General features: G+C 41.4%; 2 protein-coding genes across 2 annotated transcripts; one reads left to right on the top strand and one right to left on the bottom strand.

The window, feature by feature from the left end:
* Positions 1–6: 6 nt before the first annotated feature.
* POLD4 (DNA polymerase delta 4, accessory subunit) lies at positions 7–6,547 on the top strand. The gene is made up of 5 exons (XM_088146289.1): positions 7–160; positions 820–946; positions 2,570–2,671; positions 3,573–3,684; positions 4,686–6,547. The coding sequence occupies exons 2-5, from the start codon at positions 853–855 to the stop codon at positions 4,708–4,710; spliced, it is 333 nt and encodes a 110-aa protein (XP_088002415.1). The 5' UTR covers positions 7–160; positions 820–852; the 3' UTR covers positions 4,711–6,547.
* A 156-nt stretch (positions 6,548–6,703) lies between these two features.
* Positions 6,704–21,677, bottom strand: LOC103062943 (MLX-interacting protein-like). The gene is made up of 17 exons (XM_007430945.4): positions 21,110–21,677; positions 18,730–18,836; positions 18,341–18,423; positions 18,169–18,258; positions 17,455–17,496; positions 17,138–17,291; positions 16,738–16,833; positions 13,053–13,090; positions 12,114–12,558; positions 10,661–10,704; positions 10,393–10,492; positions 10,165–10,241; positions 9,713–9,829; positions 9,456–9,583; positions 9,236–9,359; positions 8,954–9,083; positions 6,704–8,226 (listed from the first exon to the last, which is right to left on the bottom strand). Exons 1-17 carry the CDS (start codon positions 21,463–21,465, stop codon positions 8,108–8,110), a joined length of 2,250 nt encoding a protein of 749 aa, XP_007431007.1. The 5' UTR covers positions 21,466–21,677; the 3' UTR covers positions 6,704–8,107.
* Between the last annotated feature and the right edge of the window lie 48 nt (positions 21,678–21,725).

Here is a 21,725-nt window from a genome sequence, read left to right as displayed (position 1 = left end):
GTTCCGTGTTTTCGGCGAGAAGCTCCGCCGCCGCCCTCCCCCCGCCCCTCTCCGCTCCAGCGTTCGCACGAGACGTTTCGGGCGCTGCTCGGACCTGGCGCCCCTCCTGGTGACGGCGCCCGCCGCATTTCTTCTCGGCTGGTTTCTTTCTCTTTCCCCGGTAGGAGAAGGTTCTCGGGGCCCAAACCGGGGGGACGGGGGGAGGCTTCTTCCTTCCTCCCCCTCTTCCTCGATGCTGCTTCTCCGGCAGAGGAGGAGGGATTCTCTCTCCCTCGAGGAAGAGAGCGAGCGAGAGGCCGGGTGGATTCCGGGTCATCTGGGAGTAAAGCTGAAGTCGTGGGAGAGGCGGCGGCCGCCGCTAGCCGAGGGAAGTGTGGCTCGGGGCGGTCGGTCGGGGAAGAGCAGCTGATGGGTAGCGAAGACGCGGGTCTGGGTGGGAAGGGCCGGCCGCTGCGCTCTTTTCCAGCGCTCGCGAGGAATTTGCCTCGACGGCGCGCTGGGGATCGAGAGGCGTTCCGCGATGTTCTCCCCCGCCGAAGGACAGGGCTTCGCGCTGCCCTCGTGTCACGGCCTTGATCTTGCTGTGCCAGGACCGTCATAGAAATCGTTAAGCTGGTTGCAAGGCTCTGGAGGGGAGCGCGGGAGGTTTTGCTCTTCCCCGCGGAAGAGGCGGGAGCCGATGGCGCAGGTGGGAATGAGCCCGGGCACCTCTGCTCTGAAGGGGGCGGAGCGCGGAGGCCTCGGACAGCTTCTGGAAGCCTCATCCAGGGGCCGCTGCTCTGAGCCTCGCTGTTTCTCCTTCCTCTTACTTGGGAGCAGCCCCTGGACCCGCTCTGCACTTCACATGGAGCTATGGGCAGGAAGCGGCTCATCACAGACTCTTTCCAAGTGGTGAAAAGGAAGCGAGGGAGTCAGGAAGCAAAAGAGGCTCGGAGCCCACCGCAGGGTAAGCGCTTCTGAGGGCTTTTCCCCCACCTCACCTTAAGGTGCTTGACTCCCGCGAATAAGCCAGTTGCAGATGAATCTGGCTTCAGAAATGCCTTTGTGGGTTTCATCTCCTTCCCCCGCTTTGGCCACGGGGGATGGCTGGGTTGCTGGATTCCTCTGCTGCTTTTCACTTCCCGCTCGTGCCAGAAGAACGAGCACTAGTCCCTTCTGTTTGGTGGGTGGGTCTCTGAGGACATGTGGTTTCCAACTGCCCTAGCAAGCAGGGCCTGGAGATCACAGAGTTGGAAAGTACCTGAGAGGTCCTGTAGTCAGCCTGTTGCTCAGTGCCGGAGGTCCTTGCTCACACTGAGCATTTCATTGGTTGGTTGGACACCCCCACACACACAATTCTTTCACCTTTCTTGTCACTGGAGGCAGAAGGGGAAACTGGCAACTCTTCTCAGTGTCACCCCAACCTTTGCTGAGTCCAAAGAGACACCTTCTCCCAGCATTTGGCTCTGCAGACCCCATTAGGAGAGCTTCAATAACCCAACAATGTTACAGAATTCCAGTCCCAAAGTGGGAAGCATGTCAGTTCTGGAGAGAAGCAGGGGAGTAGGGAGATTTTTTTTTACTTCCTCTTTTGTCAGGAAGAGGTTTGGGGTTTGCTCACTTCTTTGCTATACTTACCTGTGTGAACACATCCACACACACAGGGGATCCTTCCTCCACCCGCCCTTTCTCCTTCTTGAAGCCTTTTCTTCCTCTCTACCATCCACCCCCAGCCTCCTGCCCCTCCACTGTTTCTCTGCTTCTTGGTCAGCTTTCTGCCACCAAGTCAGGCGTTGTAATGGGCAGTAAGAGTAACCTTGAGGAACAGAAGAGCTGCAACCAAGGCAATGGCCAGACAAAGGGAATTTGAGTCTGAGGCAGAAATGTAATTTGAGAAAGTGTCTCAGGCTTGGCCCTCCCTAGTTCTCTTAAAGATGGGGGGGTGGGAGGGGAGGTGCATCCAGACTTGCAAGATTCTGTTACTGTAGCCTTATAATAAAAGTAGTATTAGCATTCATAACTTTGGTTTCCTAGTTTGGTCTGCCTTGAAGGCCTGAGAGGTTTTTGAATGATGCTGGCACCTCTGAGCCAACTGCTGCCAATCCAACATGTGGGAAAGGAAGGTCTCCCACCAGGCACAGCAGCTGCTCTCCACCCCTAGCCCTACCCCCACCATACTCCATCCCACGTAGGTGCCAAAATGGTTGTGTGGAGGGAAGTTGGTTTGTTTTAGGACAATACTGGAGCCTGCACAATAGTCTGTGCTGCTTGTTTGCACTCTCTGCAGTTGCCAAGAATAAGCTGCATTCTCTGTGACTCCCTGGAAAGCACTAAGTTGCTATCCCAAGGGAGAAGGCACAGGCAGCGTTCTGGGAGAGGAGCTTGGGGAACTCCCGCCTTCAACTCTGCAGGCTTAGCTGTGCTGTCACATGGTGGCAATAGTGGGATCAAGTGGATCCTAGACGGCAGCCCAGGGTAATTTATTTTCCTTCCCTCCCTCCCTCCCTCCGTCGGTCCTTGACAATTGGTTAAGCGCTATGCAAGGAAAAAATTGCCACCTGTTAATTCTAATGGGTTGATTTCTTCTCAGATTTAGTTCAAGCAGAATCTCACCTGCAAGATGCTGCACAGCCAGATCAGCTGGAAATATTGAAGCAGTTTGATTTCAGCTGGCAATATGGTCCCTGCACTGGTAAGGATTTCTAGCTATCTACTGAAACTAAGTCCAAGTACATATAATGAAAGAAGTAAATATGTTTGCCCTTCCTTTGCTGCTGTCCTGCAAAGTTTTAAAATATAATCTCATTTTAACAGAAGCTTACACAATAAGACATGATTCCTAAAAGGTGTATCATATTTTCTTGCAGATGCATGGGAAATCTGCAGTAGATCAGCAACTATTTCTTATTCCCAGTTATTTAATGATATACTAAAGCCTTGATTTAATCAGTTATTTGGGGGGAAGGTCTGAGGCCAAATATCCATTAAATCCAAATTTACATAATTTGTTATTTTTCTCCAAATCCAAATAGTTTTATTAATAAATTGCTATTATGCATAAGTAGATGCAAATAATGTCATTATGTCACTTGTCTGGATTGCTACAGAAACAACAGTTTTGTTATTTGGGAGTGAAATCCAAACTAAAATTCTGTTGTATCCATAATCTGCTGAATGGCACTCTGTAAAATCGAGGCTTTAGTGTAACAGCAACAAAAATAACCACCCTCCCCACTGCCACTAGAATACACTGTAGAAATTAAGGGAGGTTGGACAAAAAAAAATTGGATTTTATCAGAAAAAAATTGTGTATATTCCATTCTGACGCAGAAAACAAATGAATGTCTTCTGTACTTGGCTTTGAATGATGAATCCAAGTATAAAATAGAGCTTGCAAGTCTGAAGTATACCCACTTCTGCTGTAAAATGCTATGCGTGTTGATAATGCTTGACAAACGACGATATTAACATAGAAAAAAGGAACTCATAAATCATCCTCAACCTCTCATAACCACAGTTGTCTCAGATAAACTGATTAGGAGGCTTCCTGCAGATATCCCATTCTTGAATCACTCACTTTCTTCTGCTGATAGGAATCACCCGTTTGCAACGCTGGGAACGAGCCAAATTCTTAGGACTCAGTCCCCCTACAACTGTGCGAGATTTGCTCCTGAAGTATAATAAGGACCCTCTTGTTATATATAGGTCAGTCTATTATGTTTCTACCCCTTTCAGTCTGTTTTTTTTTTTAAAAGCATCTATCTGAAAGAATGAGACTATGAAAGTTAGATTGTCCATACAGAGTCCTGATAGTATTAGGTAAATTAGATAAATAGCATGGATTATGTGGTTAAATTCTGCTGTTATTCACATTTGTGTGAATAGGCTGTAACTATTTCTTTAAAGGGAAGACTCAAGATGAATTCTAGAAAAGTGAGATACTATATAAGATAAACTGGAAGAAAACTTCCAGTCATTCATACTGAGAGTATAGAAGTAATTTGTGCAGGAACAAAGCCACCTTCCTTTCCTTGAAGCTCAAGTATCCATGGCTTGTATCATGGTAGAGTCGCTAGTGACAAAGACACATGCTGACTTCATGAGAAAAATACCAGTTAGGATCAGCAAGGATAGAAGTTAGGACGAGGCTGCCCTTCAGGTATGTTTTCTTCAAGGCAACTTCAACTACAAGCTATTTGAAACATATTCAAGCAAGGAAGCTTAATTCCTTGTATATTTATAGACTAACATGTACTTAGAGCTTATTTATAAAGCTAAGAAGAGAGTAAAAACGGAGCCTTCCATCCAAGTACCGATTGGCTCCTAATCTTCTTAGCTGTTTCAGTGCCATAGGAGTAGGTGCTTCCAGAACAGTCAGGACCCAACCTTAAGGGGATGACGAAAATGTCAGGAGGTCCCAGTTACGGTCTCTCTCTGCTTCCCTTCCATATGTTTGTTCCCCTCCTCCTTCCCTTTGGCCAAGAACTCACTAGCTTTGAAAGCTGAGAGCTGTGGGACAATCTGACTCCAGATGGATCATTTGCTTAAGTTGACCATAAAATTGTGTCTGCCACAAAGGATGCCGTTGTGTCACAGAAGGCAGCCAAGCCCATTCCAGCTGTTTGGCAAGGGGATGGAGTGGCCATGCGAGAAGCCAAGGCAGGCCTCCCCAGACAGTAACCATGCTCCAAATTTCTTTCTTGCAGCTTGTGGCATGAATATGCCCTCTGAAAAGAACTTTGCTACCTGAGGCTGAGAAAGAGCCCCTGCCATTATGTCACCATAATAGTTTGGATAATTCCATAATTCCTTTAGGGAATGAAGTTCTGCAGTGGTGGTAAGGTTCCTGTGGGGGTGAGGGAGACCTTCTAGTTGATCTGCACTTGTGATTGGCCTCAGCTTTTAGAAATCACTAACAAGAACTTGACCAGATCAAGGCTGATATGTACCAATATAGTAATCACAGCAGGATGAAGCCAAACTCAAGATGGAATTGCATTCTGCTTTGTATTTTTAATGTTTCATTCAATTTTGAACCTGGTTTGATTTGGGTAAGTGCTTGTGTACTTTTAAGAGATGCTGAAAGGTGGAACGATTATGTCATCCGTGTTTGTTGTCAATACATCATGAGCCACTTTTCTAAAAGAATTTCATGCTGTCTTTAGTAAAATTACATCAGAAGTAAAAGCTATTAGTTTCCTAGTTTTAGGGTGTAGAGGACATCTTCAATAAACATGTAACATGCTGTAGTTAAAGCTACTAAGAAACTAAAACTACAGGTAACTATGAAGGCTCAGCTGGTGTCAACACTGCCAAAATAAAGCTAAGATCTAGTTATTTGCTCAGACATTTTAGCTTTATTAATTATAAATTATTTTGCTTTTCTCTTGGTTTAATGTTGCATTTTATTATATTTATTGGTTTTATTGATTGTACCTATCCTGATATTTATAGATATAGTAAAGCTCTAAAAATTTAAATAAAGAAAATGCACTTTCCTATAAATTTTTTTCCCATCTTTTTGGGAGTGGGGAGGGGAAACATCCGTTTCAATCTTTCACAGATATTACAATGAAGTAGAATTTCATCACCATACCTTTGAGGGAATTTTAAATACTGGATAGACAACAGCACACTGTCTGTGGCGTGAGATATCTAACAATAACACCTAATCCATAACTGTAGAGGCACCGATGGACTGATATGTCAGAATCAATTTCCCAGAGTACTTTATTCCACCTAAATGCATAAAAAAACCTTGACTAAATTAATGGATGGGCCAAAAGAAGGCATACCTGGTAAGATAAATGGAGACAGGAGCTGAAAATTACAGAAACTATGTTTGATAAAATCATGATAAGACATTCATGTATTTAAAACCTATAATACAAGCAATAATTTAAAAATATCTTTAATAATATAGAACAATATGATGCTGATTGTGTATGTGTGTGTGTGTGTGTATATATATGGAAAATAACAATAGTGAAATATAAGGAAAATAACAGTGAAAAGGGAAAGCTAAAAATACAAACTCAGCATCAAAGTAAAGTTGTTAACAATTACTCAAGTTGCATCTGAGATGTAACTGAAACAAAGATAGCCTCTGGAATTACAAAATAGAATACGATCATAAGAAATCTGTAGTTGTTCATTAACACATTTTAAAATTGAAGAAATGTTTACATGTGGTCTCCTTTTAAGATAGCTTCAACTAAGGAAATTGCAGGGGACTGGAAAAAATTAAAATCTTATCAATAATTATAGCCAAGGTAGGCGACAATTAGCTCATTGATCTATCTATAATTTGGCAAAAGTTCAGAAGTGGTTTTGCTACTGCCTGTTTCCTAGGGCTGACAGAGAGGGACTGGCTCAAGGTCACCCAGCTGGCTTCATGCCTAAGGCAGGACTAAAACTCATGGTCTCCCAGTTTCTAGCCTGATGTTTTAAGCACTACAACAAACTGGTTCTCTGCTAATATATATTAGCATTTCATTAATATAATTTGTTGGTGGTATCTTTAGGTAAAAGTTCCTCTTCCATACAAGAGTGAAGGGGGACACAAAAAGGCTAGATCATATGACAGTGTTAAAGAACAAGGGATATTTCAGTTTGTAGTGAATTTTGTATATTCCTGTCTTCCAACAGGAAAATGTTGGACAATGGAATGTTGTACTTTCACTAAATCTCTAAACCAATGGCTTTTTAAAATCAGTTTTCATTTATTTTAGAATTGCTATGGGTATCACTTCAAGATGGTGATAGATGCCCTAATATAAGCGCCATATTGCCAATCCCTGCCCCAGGGAAATAGATGGGGTCTAGATGAAATAGATGAAATAGATGGGGTCAATTTATTGCTCACAGTTGTCTGTCTTTATCAGTATCAGAATGCTTGTTAAAAGGCAAGAACAACTATAAGGACATAAGAATACTCTGCATGCTATCAGGTAGAATAGATTAGATACTATCAGAGTCTGGACACTTTGCTATGCAATATCAGGATGTTTGTTCTCTCTGATATCTTTATACTAACATGTAACTCCTTAGCGACAAATACCTTAATCAAACAAGTATGCTCCTTAAAGCAAGTTGTCTCCCATTTGATAATTTCACCCAGAGGCAGCAGTACTGTGAAAAATTGTCTAAGATAATGGATTTGGTATGCCACTATGGATAGGATAGCCACTGGCTGAGGACATCAATCATAGAAACATTTATGAAAAGGAACTGTGCTACAAGATAGCATTTTAGAAAGGTTTTCTACTCTTCCAGTTCATTTGAACGGCTGTATAGAAAGTGTTAGTTGCAGTATGTAAAATAATTAGGCAACAGTTGTATTATTGGAACTAACTCCTTTGAACAGAGGGCATAGGATTGCACTGCAAAATAACTCTGGTCCATCAAAAATCACTGCTTTATATGAACCTGCTCATATTATTCAGAGTTTTTATTTTTTATCTAAATATCAATATATGGTCTTTGGAGGTAGAAAACCCCAAAGTAAACATCATCTGTGCTGGAAGCCAGATTCCACCCTCTTGTAGAAATCCAGGAAATGTCCAGAAAATGAACAGCTTTGCATAAGATCTCTGATCAGGAATGAAAGAGGTAAATTAGGTGAAGTGCATGTCTACAACCATCCATGGATGTAGCTATATAAGCAAAGCCTGCAATCAGCCTGTGGGACATGCAGTTTTCCAAGCCATCAGCAGATTGATATGAAGTAATGATATACTCACACCAGGGACTGCTAGCCATAAACTTTCACATTCTGTGAGGAACTGAATCATACTAAGTATCTTTACCACCCTCTGGTGGGAAAATTGTGGAAATGGAGACCCACACTCATCCCAGTTCTAAAAGAATCTAAAGCCATGCCTGATGACTCCTTTGCAGAGCTGAATAGGAACTCCAACTCTATACCTTGTCCTATTCCCTCCACTCTTCCACTGTTCCACCATGGTGACCAGCACCAAAGATAGTGCCCAGAGATTCCCTGCTGTGGAATGCTTAGTCCCAATATTGTTACAATGTCCTTATTTGCACGATGAAGGGATTTCCTGAGTTAGAGGTTCTTACTATGGATTCCTAGCAACCTCTGGGGGAGGGAAGACTAATCTTCATCCTAGTTGTTGCTCTTGCAGTGGGGAGAAGATACTGCCCGTAGAGCTTGCCCAGGCAGCTGGCCTGGCTGAGTCAATATTGATGTGATTTTGCTGAGCTGCAGAAGAGAACCAGAAATAGCTACAAGAAGAAAAAAACAAATAACAAAATATTAATAACAAACTAAACCAGATGCCTCTTCCTAATCCCTGGGAATGCGATCCTTGTGATTCTTAAGTTGGAAAAAAAGCCATAAGTATACAGTATATGTTTTCCTTGCATAGCCAATATCTCATGAAAATTCTTGCCTTTCCTCTGCTCCAAATCTAAACATAGTTGTGCAGTTTTCATTCTCCTATTTCACACTTACGTTTTGAGTTACATATTATGCTAGCAAAATCACAATAGGCAAGTTATGGAATTAAGATAAATTTTCAAATTCTTCCTTCATTTTTCTCATATCTTACTAAGGAGAGTTTGTTTATTTAAAGAACTTACATGGCCACCTATCATAGCGATCTTAGGTGGCTCATAACCAATAAAAACTGAAATAAAAACAGAACCACTTTCCCACCAGTGGCCAGAACAACCAAACTTTTGAACTCCTGACTCAACTCCATCCTAGCCCAATGCTTGGGGGAAGAACCACATCTTCATGACCTTCCAAAAGCTAAAAGGGCAGCGGCAGTTTCCCAGCACTTAAGACACTATATTTATTTCATGCTCGGAAGCAAAGTTTCTCAAAATTCTGTCTTAGACCAAGTCCCAGATACGACCCTGAAATACCTCCTATGTATTTGAAATATCTGCCTGGAGTTTTCAACTTTACTCGCACTTCTAATTTGCCTGCCAACGTGCCAAACCATACCAGGGCGCAAGATGGGTAATGTGCAGTGCTGCTCCAACCAGTTCAACACCGACTGGCAGAAATCTTTGATGCTGCCCGTGTTCACTGTTCTGGTGTAGCTCTCAAACAGTGGTTTAATTACCACACTGAACTGCAAGTTGAAAGGAGTTAAGGATTCATTACAGCCAAGTCTTCCCGTTTTATACGTTGCCAAGGCAAATATAATACATCAGATTTTATGCCCCCAATTTGTTCCTTTGCAGTAACCAAATGCACCCCACTTTGTTAGTTCCTGATGGATACAATCCAAAAACGCCAGTCCTGTAAGGTGCGCTGACGTACATATTCTTCATAGAGTTCAGAAGCCTGATTAGATTGCGGTGGTAATACAGGAGCTCCATTAGGTGGAAGTTGGCGCTGGAATTTACTGCAAAAAAAAAAAAAAAAGTACAACCCGACCATATAAACTCCTTTATTCAGATCAAGTGACAGCTCAACCACTCAGGCCTACTATTCAACTTACTCAATGGCAGTGCTCAATTCTTCTATTTCTCCACGCAGTCTTTCCACCATCTCCTGGCTTTGTCGGCGTTCTTGCTGCAGTCTTCCTACATAGGCTACACTCTTCTGCAAGAGCAATGCTTTGCTGAGCTGAGAGCAGAGTGAGCATACAAGATGGAGCAGAATAAGAGAAGAGAAATAATTCCAAAAGGGTCACAGGACAAATGGGAAAGACCAGATAAATACTGGTCTTCTTCCTTACAGGGAAAAGATATGTACCTTAGTGCTAGTCTGATCAGATCCTGACAGTACTAGACTGGCAAGAGTGTTAAAGCCTGAGCTGATGATCATACGACGGGCACAGTCAGCAGAAGTAAAACTCGATCGGCAGCTTCCCTGCAAGGGACAATTACATTCTGACAATTCTCAACTTTGCAGTTCACTCAATTGGGGTATACAAGATCAAGCATATATTTTTTTATCTGCAGAAGATACATGGCATGTGGGGGTGCGGTGTGGGGGTGGAGACAGGTGAGAAAAATATATTTAGTCAAAATGAAGATGACTTTGAATTTAAGACAATTACCCTCATGCCAGGTAATTAGATATAAAAAATAATATTGCCTGCCTCCACTACCATATTCTAGCTGATTCTAAGATACTCTTCAGATTTTAAAATTACTTAGGAAAAATATGATCTTCCTTTCATATAAATATAGTATTCTTCTTACCTGAACAGGATTATGTTTGTACTTTTCCTGGTGATTACGCAGATTCGTCTCCTTGGCTATCTTCTGGGTTGGGGAACCTAGAACAATCCCAAAAATATAGGGGTAGGTGGGTTTATACCCTGTTTTCACCTAAATGTGATATATGGGCGAAACTAGAGGGAAAGATGAGACAGTGCTAAGAGGAGATGTGAAATGACTTCAAACCATGCCTAACATGGTTACCAATACCAAGCAAGGCAGCAGCAGAGGCAGGCACTGGTGAAGGCTCCTTTGTTATGGAGACTGACCTCAGTAGGACATCAGCAGGGAGCTTTGAGGTGCCACAAATCTGTGGGAGATGATAAATAGAGTTATCAGAGAGGGATCAAAAGAAAATATGAAGAATAAATTGTGCATATCAATCCAAGAAGACTCAAATAAGGCTATTTCTTGAAGGTGGCAGAATCAGAGCTGCTCAATCTTACCCTTTTCAGAAGATGGCAGAGAATATCCTTACCTGAGCAGATTTTGTGGCTGGAGTGAGGGGCAGTGGGACAGGACCTAGAAATGAAAAGAGTTTTTTATTATTTCTGTTTCTGTTCCTCTAGGGACCCCTATTCATTAGAAACCTTGGCTGGCTAAAGAGCCCTGCCAAGAAAAGAACATTCAATTTGGCAATTCACCAGTTAATTATGTTAGTTAGTTAAGTGAGCCATGCTGCTGCAGTAGATCCCACTTACCTTACCTAGAAATTAAAGCCCACGGTTGCTACTTAAAATGATAGGCATCTCTCTCAGCATGGCAACTAATACCAAAAATCCAAGTAAACCAGGACACAATTACTGTTTTCACCTAAAATTTTGGCTTGTACTACTCAGCTTGAAAACGATTCCTTGGTGTCTATTTATAGCTGTACATTTAATAGTTGCATATACACAAAGCAGAAAAAGAAGTTCTGCAGTTAAGCTTTTGCCCTTAATTTTTTTATTAGAATACACACATTGAATATAAATATGAGTTCTGCATTTTAATTAGTTTTAATATTACTTCAGTTTGGGAATTAAGAACATCTTTCAAAAGTAATTACATAGATCTTAATATTTATAGATGGACTTTAGTTGGTTCAGTCTGTCTCATGCAAGAATATATTGGAGGAGTATAACCCAGAAAAGCAAGTGATGGACAGCCTGCAGCTGTTATATTGTTACACAAGTAACTTCTAAAATTATAACAGAAAACAATAATCTGCCCGTCCCTTTATACATATAAACCTTACATGTATGCTGTGTCCTTAAATCTACATTAGATTCCAAACAAAATAGAAAAATCAGTAAACAAATCTTAACACCCATTACTTATTATCACCAGAGACTCAAATCCTAAATCCACTGAAGCCACTACTACCTGAGCTATAGATTATTTCATAATTTTCCAGAAGTGCAAATACAGAAAACCATTATTCTATGAACATATGTTTCATTTTCCTTTTGTTTCAGTTAATTCATAAATACAAAGCTTATACAGTTATGTAAATGAGGTACTCCAAAACATACAGCTAGTAAGACCTTTAAAGAAACAAACCTTTTTGAGCTTCTCCAAAGTTAACAAAGATGAAGAAGTTCAATTGACGACAGTCTGAAAATCACATGTCTACACAGGGATGTCCACATGTGTCAAAAAAGGCAAGATGGCAGCTGTGTCTTTGTGATTGAAGCCCTGTTACTATTTTACATGCACTGCACATTGATCTGTTAAAAAAGGGCTAGGGCATCAACTGAATGGTTGTGGCCATAATCTTGATTGTTTTTGCCCCCCCCCCCTACCCCTGTGACTACTGTAAAACTAACTAGGGTAAGCTGCACAAATACCCAGTATTAAAGGTCCAAAGGCAGAGAAATGCCAGAAAGAAAGCTTGAAAATGCCAGGCCCCATTTTCCCTCTCTATAGAGCCCAGCTTAGCAGGTACATACCAGCTGTAGGTAGCTGAGTGAAGGAGGCCTGGGGTGTTGCTGGCTGATAATGAGTAGGAGAAGGTGCTGGAGCAATCCGCTGCAGCTGCCTGACCCCCGCACCCTTGGTGGTGGAACCACAGTTTGGCATAATAAAAGTTCCCCGAGAAGGGGATGGTGAGGTCCTTTCCAATCCAGTGTTAGTGATGACAGAAAAGACAAACGTGGTTTGTGGCTGAACATGCAAAATGGGAGGGGCAGGTGGAGGGCTGATCCTTGGTGGAGAGGTAGGGAAGAATGGCAAGAAGATCTGCTGTCCAGTCAGAGGTGTGGGCGGCTCCATATCCAGAGGGATGGAGAGGAGCGAGTCTCCCAATGGTGGGAGTTCCTTGGCGTGAGGGGCAACAGGAGACAAATCAGAGGCATCCTGGCCCAAGGCAGTAGCATCTGTCAGAAGTGCAGGGACCTAGGGAAGGATAAGGAAACATCAGCTATTGTACAGGCAAAAATGTAAGTCTGTCAGCACCGGGAGAACTTCTATTTTCTTACTATTGCATAAGGAAGGAAGCGGGAGGGATGGAGGGAGTGGGGGATAAAGTAACTTCTGATTTATATCCATATCCAGGCACAGAGCATTACTTGTAGCAAATGTAATGGCTATAAAAAATAATTATTAAAAATAATTATATCGATCTTTATAGATGGATTTTAGATGGTTTAGTCTGCCTTGTACAGGAATATACCGGAGAAATATAATCCAGAAAATCAGTAATGGATTAAAGCAGTTATCTGAGTATCGGGGGTGGGCTGGGGTATACTTTTCAAACTGCAGCTTCCATTCCCTGTAAGATAAGTGCCTTCCCACAGAAAACAATAATCCTCCCTTTACACATATAAACCTGGGTGCTAGGCTTATTATGGCTACTGTAATAAACAAGTGGATATACAGCTTCTCCTTACCTGGAAGGTAGGCTGAGAACGACAAGAAGTAATAAATTCTGTGAAAAGAAAGAAGCAAGGTAGATGACTTGGAGGATACAGTGAGTAACAAAAAAAGAGAACTGGCTGATAAGCTCAACCAATTAAGCAAATAACCATTTGGATACTAATTACTATAAATCCCAGTTAGTAATATTTTTTAAAAATCGTGGACAGGAAGATGGACTATATATGGCTGGAACATGAGAGAAAAGACAGCTTGTAAATTTTGCCTGACCACATCATAAAATAGTTGTCATGGATGGAGAGACAACATATTAAGTTGTGTGTGTGCATGTGCACGTGCATGTGTATGCAGGGACTAAACAGATTACAGAATGCAAGTTCTCATATACCTAGGTATTAATCTTCTTCCAAGTACATTTGATAGTAACCATATTAATATCTTTAAACTTTAATATGAATAATGGACCAATTTTCATAACTGAAGTTTTATATCCTAATCTGATTCTTTCCAAATCACCATAGAGTAGACACTAGTGATTTGCATTAGATTTTAGATTACTGGCAAAGGGTTTGAATTGTAGATGGAAACAAATCTATTCAGGTTACCTTTTCTGATATTGTTTGTTGAAATAGATAAAAAGTAAAGTCATCCTCATGCTGAGCTTGATTCCTGGTGACTATATGGACAGGTCTATGTTGTTTACTTGGCAGCAATATGAAAATGGTTTACCAATGCCTTCTTCCAGGATGTTTTTCAACCTTCCAGTCTAGTCTACAGCTCCGGTATTCCCTGGTGGTCTCCCATCCAAATACCAACCAAAGAGGCAGAACAGAAATGGAGCAAGAAGCAAGGCTGAATGACTAGAGATCATGAATGATGAAAGGAGATGAAGGCCAGGCAGCCTTTTAAACAGTCTCGAAAAAGGTAAGAAAACAAATTGAAAGAAAAAGAAAGACAGAAGGAAAGACCAATTTAGGTTCCAGGACCATAGTACTGGAATACTGTATAGCACAATTCACCTGAGAAACTGTGGACCAACGGTTAGAACAAGATGGAGTATGTATGTTAACTAGATCAATAGCTATCATCCAGGATTCAACTAGTGAATATTCAATGCTTCTTTCATTTATGTCAGTTTTCAGCATGAGTTACAGTGGGGCAAAAAAGTATTTAGTCAGCCACCAGTTGTGCAAGTTCTCCCACTTAAAAAGATGAGAGAGGCCTGTAATTTTCATCATAGGTATACCTCAACTATGAGAGACAAAATGGGGGAAAAAATCCAGAAAATCACATTGTCTGATTTTTAAAGAATTTATTTGCAAATCATGGTGGAAAATAAGTATTTGGTCAATATCAAAAGTTCATCTCAATACTTTGTTATATATCCTTTGTTGGCAATGACAGAGATCAAACATTTTCTGTAAATCTTCACAAGGTTTTCACACACTGTTGCTGGTATTTTGGCCCATTCCTCCATGCAGATCTCCTCTAGAGCAGTGATGTTTTGGGGCTGTCGCTGGGCAACACGGACTTTCAACTCCCTCCAAAGGTTTTCCATGGGGTTGAGATCTGGAGACTGGCTAAGCCACTCCAGGACCTTGAAATGCTTCTTACGAAGCCACTCCTTCGTTGCCCAGGTGGTGTGTTTGGGATCATTGTCATGCTGAAAGACCCAGCCACGTTTCATCTTCAATGCCCTTGCTGATGGAAGGAGGTGTTCACTCAAAATCTCACGATGCATGGCCCCATTCATTCTTCCCTTTACACGAATCAGTCGTCCTGGTCCCTTTGCAGACAAACATCCCCAAAGCATGATGTTTCCACCCCCATGCTTCACAGTAGGTATGGTGTTCTTTGGATGCAGCTCAGCATTCTCTCTCCTCCAAACATGATGAGTTGAGTTTAGACCAAAACATTCTACTTTGGTTTCATCTGACCATATGACATTCTCCCAATCCTCTTCTGGATCATCCAAACGCTCTCTAGCAAACTTCAGACAGGCCCTGACATGTACTGGCTTAAGCAGGGGGACACGTCTGGCACTGCAGGATTTGAGTCCCTGGCGGCATAGTGTGTTACTGATGGTAGCCTTTGTTACTTTGGTCCCAGCTCTCTGCAGGTCATTCACTAGGTCCCCCCGTGTGGTTCTGGGATTTTTGCTCACCGTTCTTGTGATCATTTTGACCCCACAGGGTGAGATATTGCATGGAGCCCCAGATCGAGGGAGATTATCAGTGGTCTTGTATGTCTTTCATTTTCTAATTATTGCTCCCACAGTTGATTTCTTCACACCAAGCTGCTTGCCTATTGCAGATTCAGTCTTCCCAGCCTGGTGCAGGTCTACAATTTTGTTTCTGGTGTCCTTCGACAGCTCTTTGGTCTTGGCCATAGTGGAGTTTGGAGTGTGACTGTTTGAGGTTGTGAGGTGTCTTTTATACTGATAACAAGGTCAAACAGGTGCCATTACTACAGGTAACGAGTGGAGGACAGAGGAGCCTCTTAAAGAAGTAGTTACAGGTCTGTGAGAGCCAGACATCTTGCTTGTTTGTGGGTGACCAAATACTTATTTTCCACCATGATTTGCAAATGAATTCTTTAAAAATCAGACAATGTGATTTTCTGGATTTTTTTCCCCATTTTGTCTCTCATAGTTGAGGTATACCTATGATGAAAATTACAGGCCTCTCTCATCTTTTTAAGTGGGAGAACTTGCACAATTGGTGGCTGACTAAATACTTTTTTGCCCCACTGTAGCTAGTAGAATGTTTTTGAAAAATTACAAAAAATACTACTTAATCAATTTCTCTATTAACTTATTAATCCAGCTATGAAAACCCTTATGCAGAAATAGATGGATCAAGTGGGACTAGATTCAAATACTGCAATATAAAATACACCTATCTGGGATTCAAGCTAGACAATGGTGCTCTTTTCTAGCACAACCCATTCAGTTTCTACTCTCCCTGGTTTTCTTCCTCCCCACTCAGTCAATAAGCTGATTTCTTCCCAACTGTTATTTTTTTATTTATTCAGCAAAACATAGTGTTTTTGTCAAGCCTGTTGATTCCTCAGCTTTGGGCATAGATATTATATTACAAAAATAACATCAGCACTAAAAGAATGAAATCACTATTATTATATAGGATGCCAAAAAAGATTATTTTCAGATTTGCAGACTTGTAGAATCCTAGCAGGAGAGAGGCTTTTTCCAGAGCAAAACTCTATTCTTACTTCATGTGAACTAGGCTGTATCTGCTCACCTATACCCCCGAGCCAATGTAAGTGATCTAGAGCTCTGATACTATTTACTGTTGAGGTCAGAAACCAACCTTTCAGAATCTGGGGATTAATTTGAGGCTTTTGAAAATAAGTCAGTAATCTCATTTTCTTCTAGTGCATGAGATTTAGATACTTTGAATTTTCAGGTTGTGAAAACATTTTCCCACTGAAATATACATTAAAGAATGGAAACTGATCAGAGGAGTCCGGCAACACATTTCCATGCTGTATACTTTTTGGAATATATATGTGATACTTTTAAATGTGTATGATATAGATACATATTTGAAACACAGTGTATGAAGTGACTCTAAGAAACTACGCAAAACTCATTTACAAGTGTAGATATTTTGTCTAGGAAATGCTCCACCAGACCACAGACTTCGACTTAGTTATATAAAATTGGGGAATTTCTGTTACCATGAATGGGGTCCAAAGTGTTCACAAATTCTTCTCCAAAGTTGGGGTGAAGTTGGGTCAGAGTAGGCTGGATCATGTCAGCATTACCCTGGTGAGCTGAAGACATAAAATGAGGAGTGATATAATTCACTGTCCACTTTGTTTTACAGCTAAATAGCATATAGCATATAGCTAAATTGTAAACTGCCCAAAGTCACTTCCTTGTGAGAAAGATAGATAGATATGTTTATATGTATGTATATATATATATAAATATAAATATATATAGTCACACACAGCCTTTGCAAGCCAGTAACTAACTCCTATGTGGAAGCCCTTGGAAAGCTCTCTGCACTTGAGCATTAGGAAAAGATTTCACTACAAGACCATGGTGTAATAAGCACAAAGCGAGACTTCTCACCAAGACCGCGTAAGTTGGGACCACCATAAGGGTTGCGGCTGGAGAAGATGGTGTCCAGAAGTGCATCCAGATCATGTAAGGGATCAAGCTCCATAGGACCTCCACCTGCTGTTTCATTGTTGAGTTCTACCTCTGAAACTGCATCAGACACCTCCTGTACAAAATATTGAAGGAAAAAAAAACATAAGTTCCAGCAAAGGATTGGGAAGTGAAAGGCTGGAATGCTCAGTGGTTGTTATTCCAAATATTCCAGCTTCAGACTCTGCCACGGGGGAAGGAAATAGGAAAAGGGAATCCTTTGAATATTAAAATAGCACCTGACTAGGATCACAGATTGGTTTGTCAAACTTCTTCTGGGCCTAAAATAAAAAGACAGGATGGTTTGGATTAGAACACATTTTTGAGAGAACCTCTAGCAAAAGAAATTATAACTTATTCATTCAAGAGAATCAAAGCCTTAGTGAAGCCTCATAAAGCAACTGTAAATATAACTAGATGATCAGTGTATGTCTTATACAAATGGGAAAAGGTCAAAATATGAGTTACTACAGATGGAGGGCAAGTCTGTGGTCTGAGGTACCTGACCGACTCAGATAAAAGAATAATCAACTGGTAAATCTAATACTAGGTCCCATGACTGGGAACTGTGATAACGAAATTTACTGATTATGAAAGGCTACTAAGAATGCTCGCCGAACATACTTTACAAAATCCCTACAAATGTTGGTACTAGATGTGCAAAAAATCTGTAGAGGCATTTGCATGTATGGGAAGTGTTGGTAGTGCCCTTTTGTCCTCATCATATTTTAATTCTTGTACATGCAGGGTGAATATGTACAGAGGGCTAAATTATTTTAGGACAGAATTAGTCTCTTGGCTGCCACTGAAATAACTGAAAGAGGACAGCAAGATAAAAAATGTCATCTGAGGATGAAAGGTTTACATATAGTATTGTATTCCAACTATTTTATCTCACTGATATCATATGCCATCCATAAAGCCTTACAGTACTTGCTTGAGAAGAAACTTACCCGAATATGGAAGAATGTCCTCCATTTATGATATTCCCTAATAACAACCCCAATCTGGCGTTTCCAGTATTTTCCTTCCATGATGACAGCCTACCAAATAAATAAAGATAAAGAAGTTAAAGATAAAGAAATAGACTCTGGTATCTCTTTGTGCCATAAAAGCCTTGCTCACCTCAGGCTTGCGATGCTGATCTATGTCACTACACTCTAGAGGAGTCACAAAACTGCACACAGGATTCTGCCTCTTCTCCACATCTGTGTCCAAAATGAAACAGAAAGAGATTCCTGAATGCTACTGCCACTTCAGAGGCAAACAAATGTACTTGTTGACTGGCCGAAAGTCAACAAGCATTCATGAACAGGAAGGCAATGTTCATGGGCTTTACTACCAAAGAGAACAGAATATTTAATGCTTAGCAGTACACACTATTGCTTGCAGCTCATAACACTGCATAGAAAATAGTATTTGGCTGCAGAATTCATCAAGAACGTAGACTTCCTTATGGAAAGGAGATGTCTTGGGAATAAACCTCTGAATTTACCCTGTTCCAAGCTACTCACACTGTAGATACCACGCCCTCCAGATAGCATTATTGAGCCGAATCTTGTCACGCTGCAGCAATTTCAGCCCCTTGAAGGTTTTCCATTTCGGAGATACAATTTTCCCACTAAACATAAAAAGAACCCAAAGAAACCTCTATAATATCAAGTATGTCTGGATCAAGGAAACATTAAATAAGTCACAGCCAAAAATAAGTAAGAAAGCATAATGAACAGGAATACTACCTCAAAGATTTGACAATATAGACACAAATATTCCTACTCTGTGCCAATAAAAGAAGAAAATAAGGGAATTCAAAATAAAGTAATAAAATATATGCAATTATTTATCTTTTGCAAAGATTGGCTAATGTGCAAGGTTTCTTTGAAACCTAGTAGCTGATCTCTGGTTTCCCTTCCCCTTTGGATTTTAGGAAATGGATGAACAGGCGTGCAACAGCAGAGTAATTCATGCAGAAAAACATGTGCAGACTATTAACTATAAGCAACTATGCTAGTTTCAAAAACTCTATTCTCAGAGCAAACTTTGTGACTACTGTACTACTGACCTCAGAACAATAACAACAATGCATCATACACTTTCTTTTCAGCAAATTACATGATACATTCTAGCTTCTCTGTAGAATACCATGTAGCCAGTATATAATAATGTTTATGTATGTATATCTATGTCTATCTTAGCTTTAGCTAGTAGTGGCAATATGAGGAAAATGCTTTCAATTTCTTACTGAAAGCGTAATTTTTAATGTTACCACTAACTGCTGTTGTAGAACTCCAGGTGTAAAATAGTGAATAACGGACTACTTCTAGACAAAAAACTAATATTTGGCAGACTATACCACAAGAACATCCAAAAACACATACACCTGAATAATTTGTGATTTGTCATCAGTGGTATCCAAATGAAAGAAGTATTTCTTTCCAATTAAAAAAAAAATCTTAAACAGTAATATGTTGAAAACTTTTTAGTAGTTGAATAGATTATTACATTCCAACCATTTCATCTCACTAAAATCATTGTGCCTTCCAAAAACTTACTGCTGGAACTGAAGATGAAGCTAGTGGTCTGAACACCACTGACTGATCAACAGCAACACAATCTGATATCCTGTCTTTCTGAAAGTCATGTGAAAGAGCACACACCACCAATGTGAAGATTCATGTGCCCAGTATAACGTACCCTGACCTAAAACACTTCAAATCTGGCAACTAATTTACTGAGTGACTGTTCCAAAAACAAAGGACAGATTTTTGTCCTTGGATGTTTCCAAATTCGGTTTATGGGTGCTTCTAGCCAAAGGTCTTCTAGAATTGCTGATCAAAAGATATTGTGATATAACAAAAGTGTATTTCTCTTTTTTCAACATTTTTTCTTTTTTTTTGGTACTAAGAAAAACATGGACTAAATGGCAGGGAGATAAGAGGGGAGTTGAAAGTGGAAGAGGCTGCTGCCTCCCCTTTTCCCATAAAACATTATGAAAGGGACAAAAATGAATGCACAATAAAAGCCTTGTACTGAAGTATTCAAAATCCCTTTTTTTCCTTCTCTCCCCAACAGCTCTTTGATCCAAATTAATCTAGTCTAAGAATGAAGAACTCCAATCTAAGGCTCAGCTGGCAGGCCAATAATGAATAGCTTTGCAATAAATAATACTCTGTTATGCAGGGCAACTATAAAAGCTATGTTATCAACCGGGCATATAGGCTCATACTACCAGATTTATCCAGCAAGCTCAGGCATATAACAGATCAAGCTTTCAACAAAGCTATTGAGTGATAAATAAGTTTCTTTTCTTAAACATATAAATACTTTTTTTGCCCTCAAGTTTAATCCGAATGGCACATTACAAAATCACTTTTCTGCTTCTCATAATTTTTGAAGCAATTCAGAACAGGTCACACCTTTGCTTTAACTCTTAATATTGCTTCTAAGAGCCCTTATTTCCATTTGTGAAACATCTACTTGGTTCTGTACTACTCTATCATCATACAGATGACTTTGAGCTCTCTGATGTAATTGTGCTCAGGTTCTAGTGTGGGGAAAAAGCAATGGAAGAGTCCCTTTAACTCCAGGGTTTTAACACAGCCTGAAAGAGAATGACACATTTTGTTTAGAACTCATGTTTCAAATTATATTGTATCAAATTAGGGTACACATCTAAGGAACTCGGAAGGGATGTATCTTGTGAAACACCTCAAAGCTCTTGAAGATTCAGATGTTGTTTTCGGGAGCTGTGTAGCAATCCACCTTCGTTGCACCACAGTCTTCTTGGCACTTTCTGGCCTGCGTGTCTTCTGCGGCACGAACCGCGGTGAGGACCCACCACCTCCCTCCGTCCTTTTCGCCTCACCCTGCGACCTGACCCCCTTCCCTCCTCACCTGTAGGCCAGCGTCATGCACTCGAACAGCTTCGTGAGGGAGGCGTCGATGTTGAGCGCGCCGCTGCTCCGCGGCCCGTAGCGGTAGATCTGACAGGTGCCTTCACTCACTGTGTCGAAGTCGTAGGGACCCCTAAAACCATGCTGGGCCGCACCCTCTGCCTTCCCGGCCACGGCCTTCCCCACCGCCCCGGTCCCTCTCAGTCGCTCGGCCGCGCAGCTCTCCAGGCCTAAACGGACGGCTTGGTCGGTCGAGCTTAGGGCCGCTTCGGAACCCGGATCCGGATCGGGATCCGACTCGGCGTGGGGTTCCGAGACCATGAAGTGGCCACTGTGGATTATTTGGGAACGGGACATCGTTGCTGCCCCGGCTGCACCCCTCCCCGTCCGGCTCAACTGAGAACATCGCTAGCAAGTCCAGAATAACGCTACCGTCACCATGGCAACAAGGGATCCCTCGAACTGGAGCGGGGAGCTTCGGCTGCCAGAACGCGGGGGAACAAAAAGAGAGAGGACCCTAGCGAAGTCCGGCCCTACAGCAGGCTCCCATAGCAACAAGGAAAAGGCGTTCTGCGCATGTATCCCTCCTCAGACGCAGAGCATGACGGTTATTGTAG

The sequence above is a fragment of the Python bivittatus genome, unplaced genomic scaffold (assembly GCF_059951505.1).
Source record: "Python bivittatus isolate LINGU-HERP-01145 unplaced genomic scaffold, Pbiv_v1 ctg000480_np1212, whole genome shotgun sequence".
Lineage (NCBI taxonomy): Eukaryota > Metazoa > Chordata > Lepidosauria > Squamata > Pythonidae > Python > Python bivittatus.
This window is presented reverse-complemented; position numbering and strand designations above follow the sequence as displayed.

Excerpts from the sequence above, each read along its gene's own strand:
- POLD4 (XM_088146289.1), top strand. The coding sequence starts at position 853 with ATGGGCAGGAAGCGGCTCATCACAGACTCTTTCCAAGTGGTGAAAAGG. Across the intron at positions 947-2,569 it reads GGCTCGGAGCCCACCGCAGG|ATTTAGTTCAAGCAGAATCT; the intron begins GTAAGCGCTTCT and ends ATTTCTTCTCAG. Across the intron at positions 2,672-3,572 it reads GCAATATGGTCCCTGCACTG|GAATCACCCGTTTGCAACGC; the intron begins GTAAGGATTTCT and ends TTCTGCTGATAG.
- LOC103062943 (XM_007430945.4), bottom strand. The coding sequence starts at position 21,465 with ATGTCCCGTTCCCAAATAATCCACAGTGGCCACTTCATGGTCTCGGAA. Across the intron at positions 12,559-13,052 it reads GTTCTCAGCCTACCTTCCAG|GTCCCTGCACTTCTGACAGA; the intron begins GTAAGGAGAAGC and ends ATCCTTCCCTAG. Across the intron at positions 9,084-9,235 it reads AGGACTGGCGTTTTTGGATT|TTCAGTGTGGTAATTAAACC; the intron begins GTATCCATCAGG and ends TTCAACTTGCAG.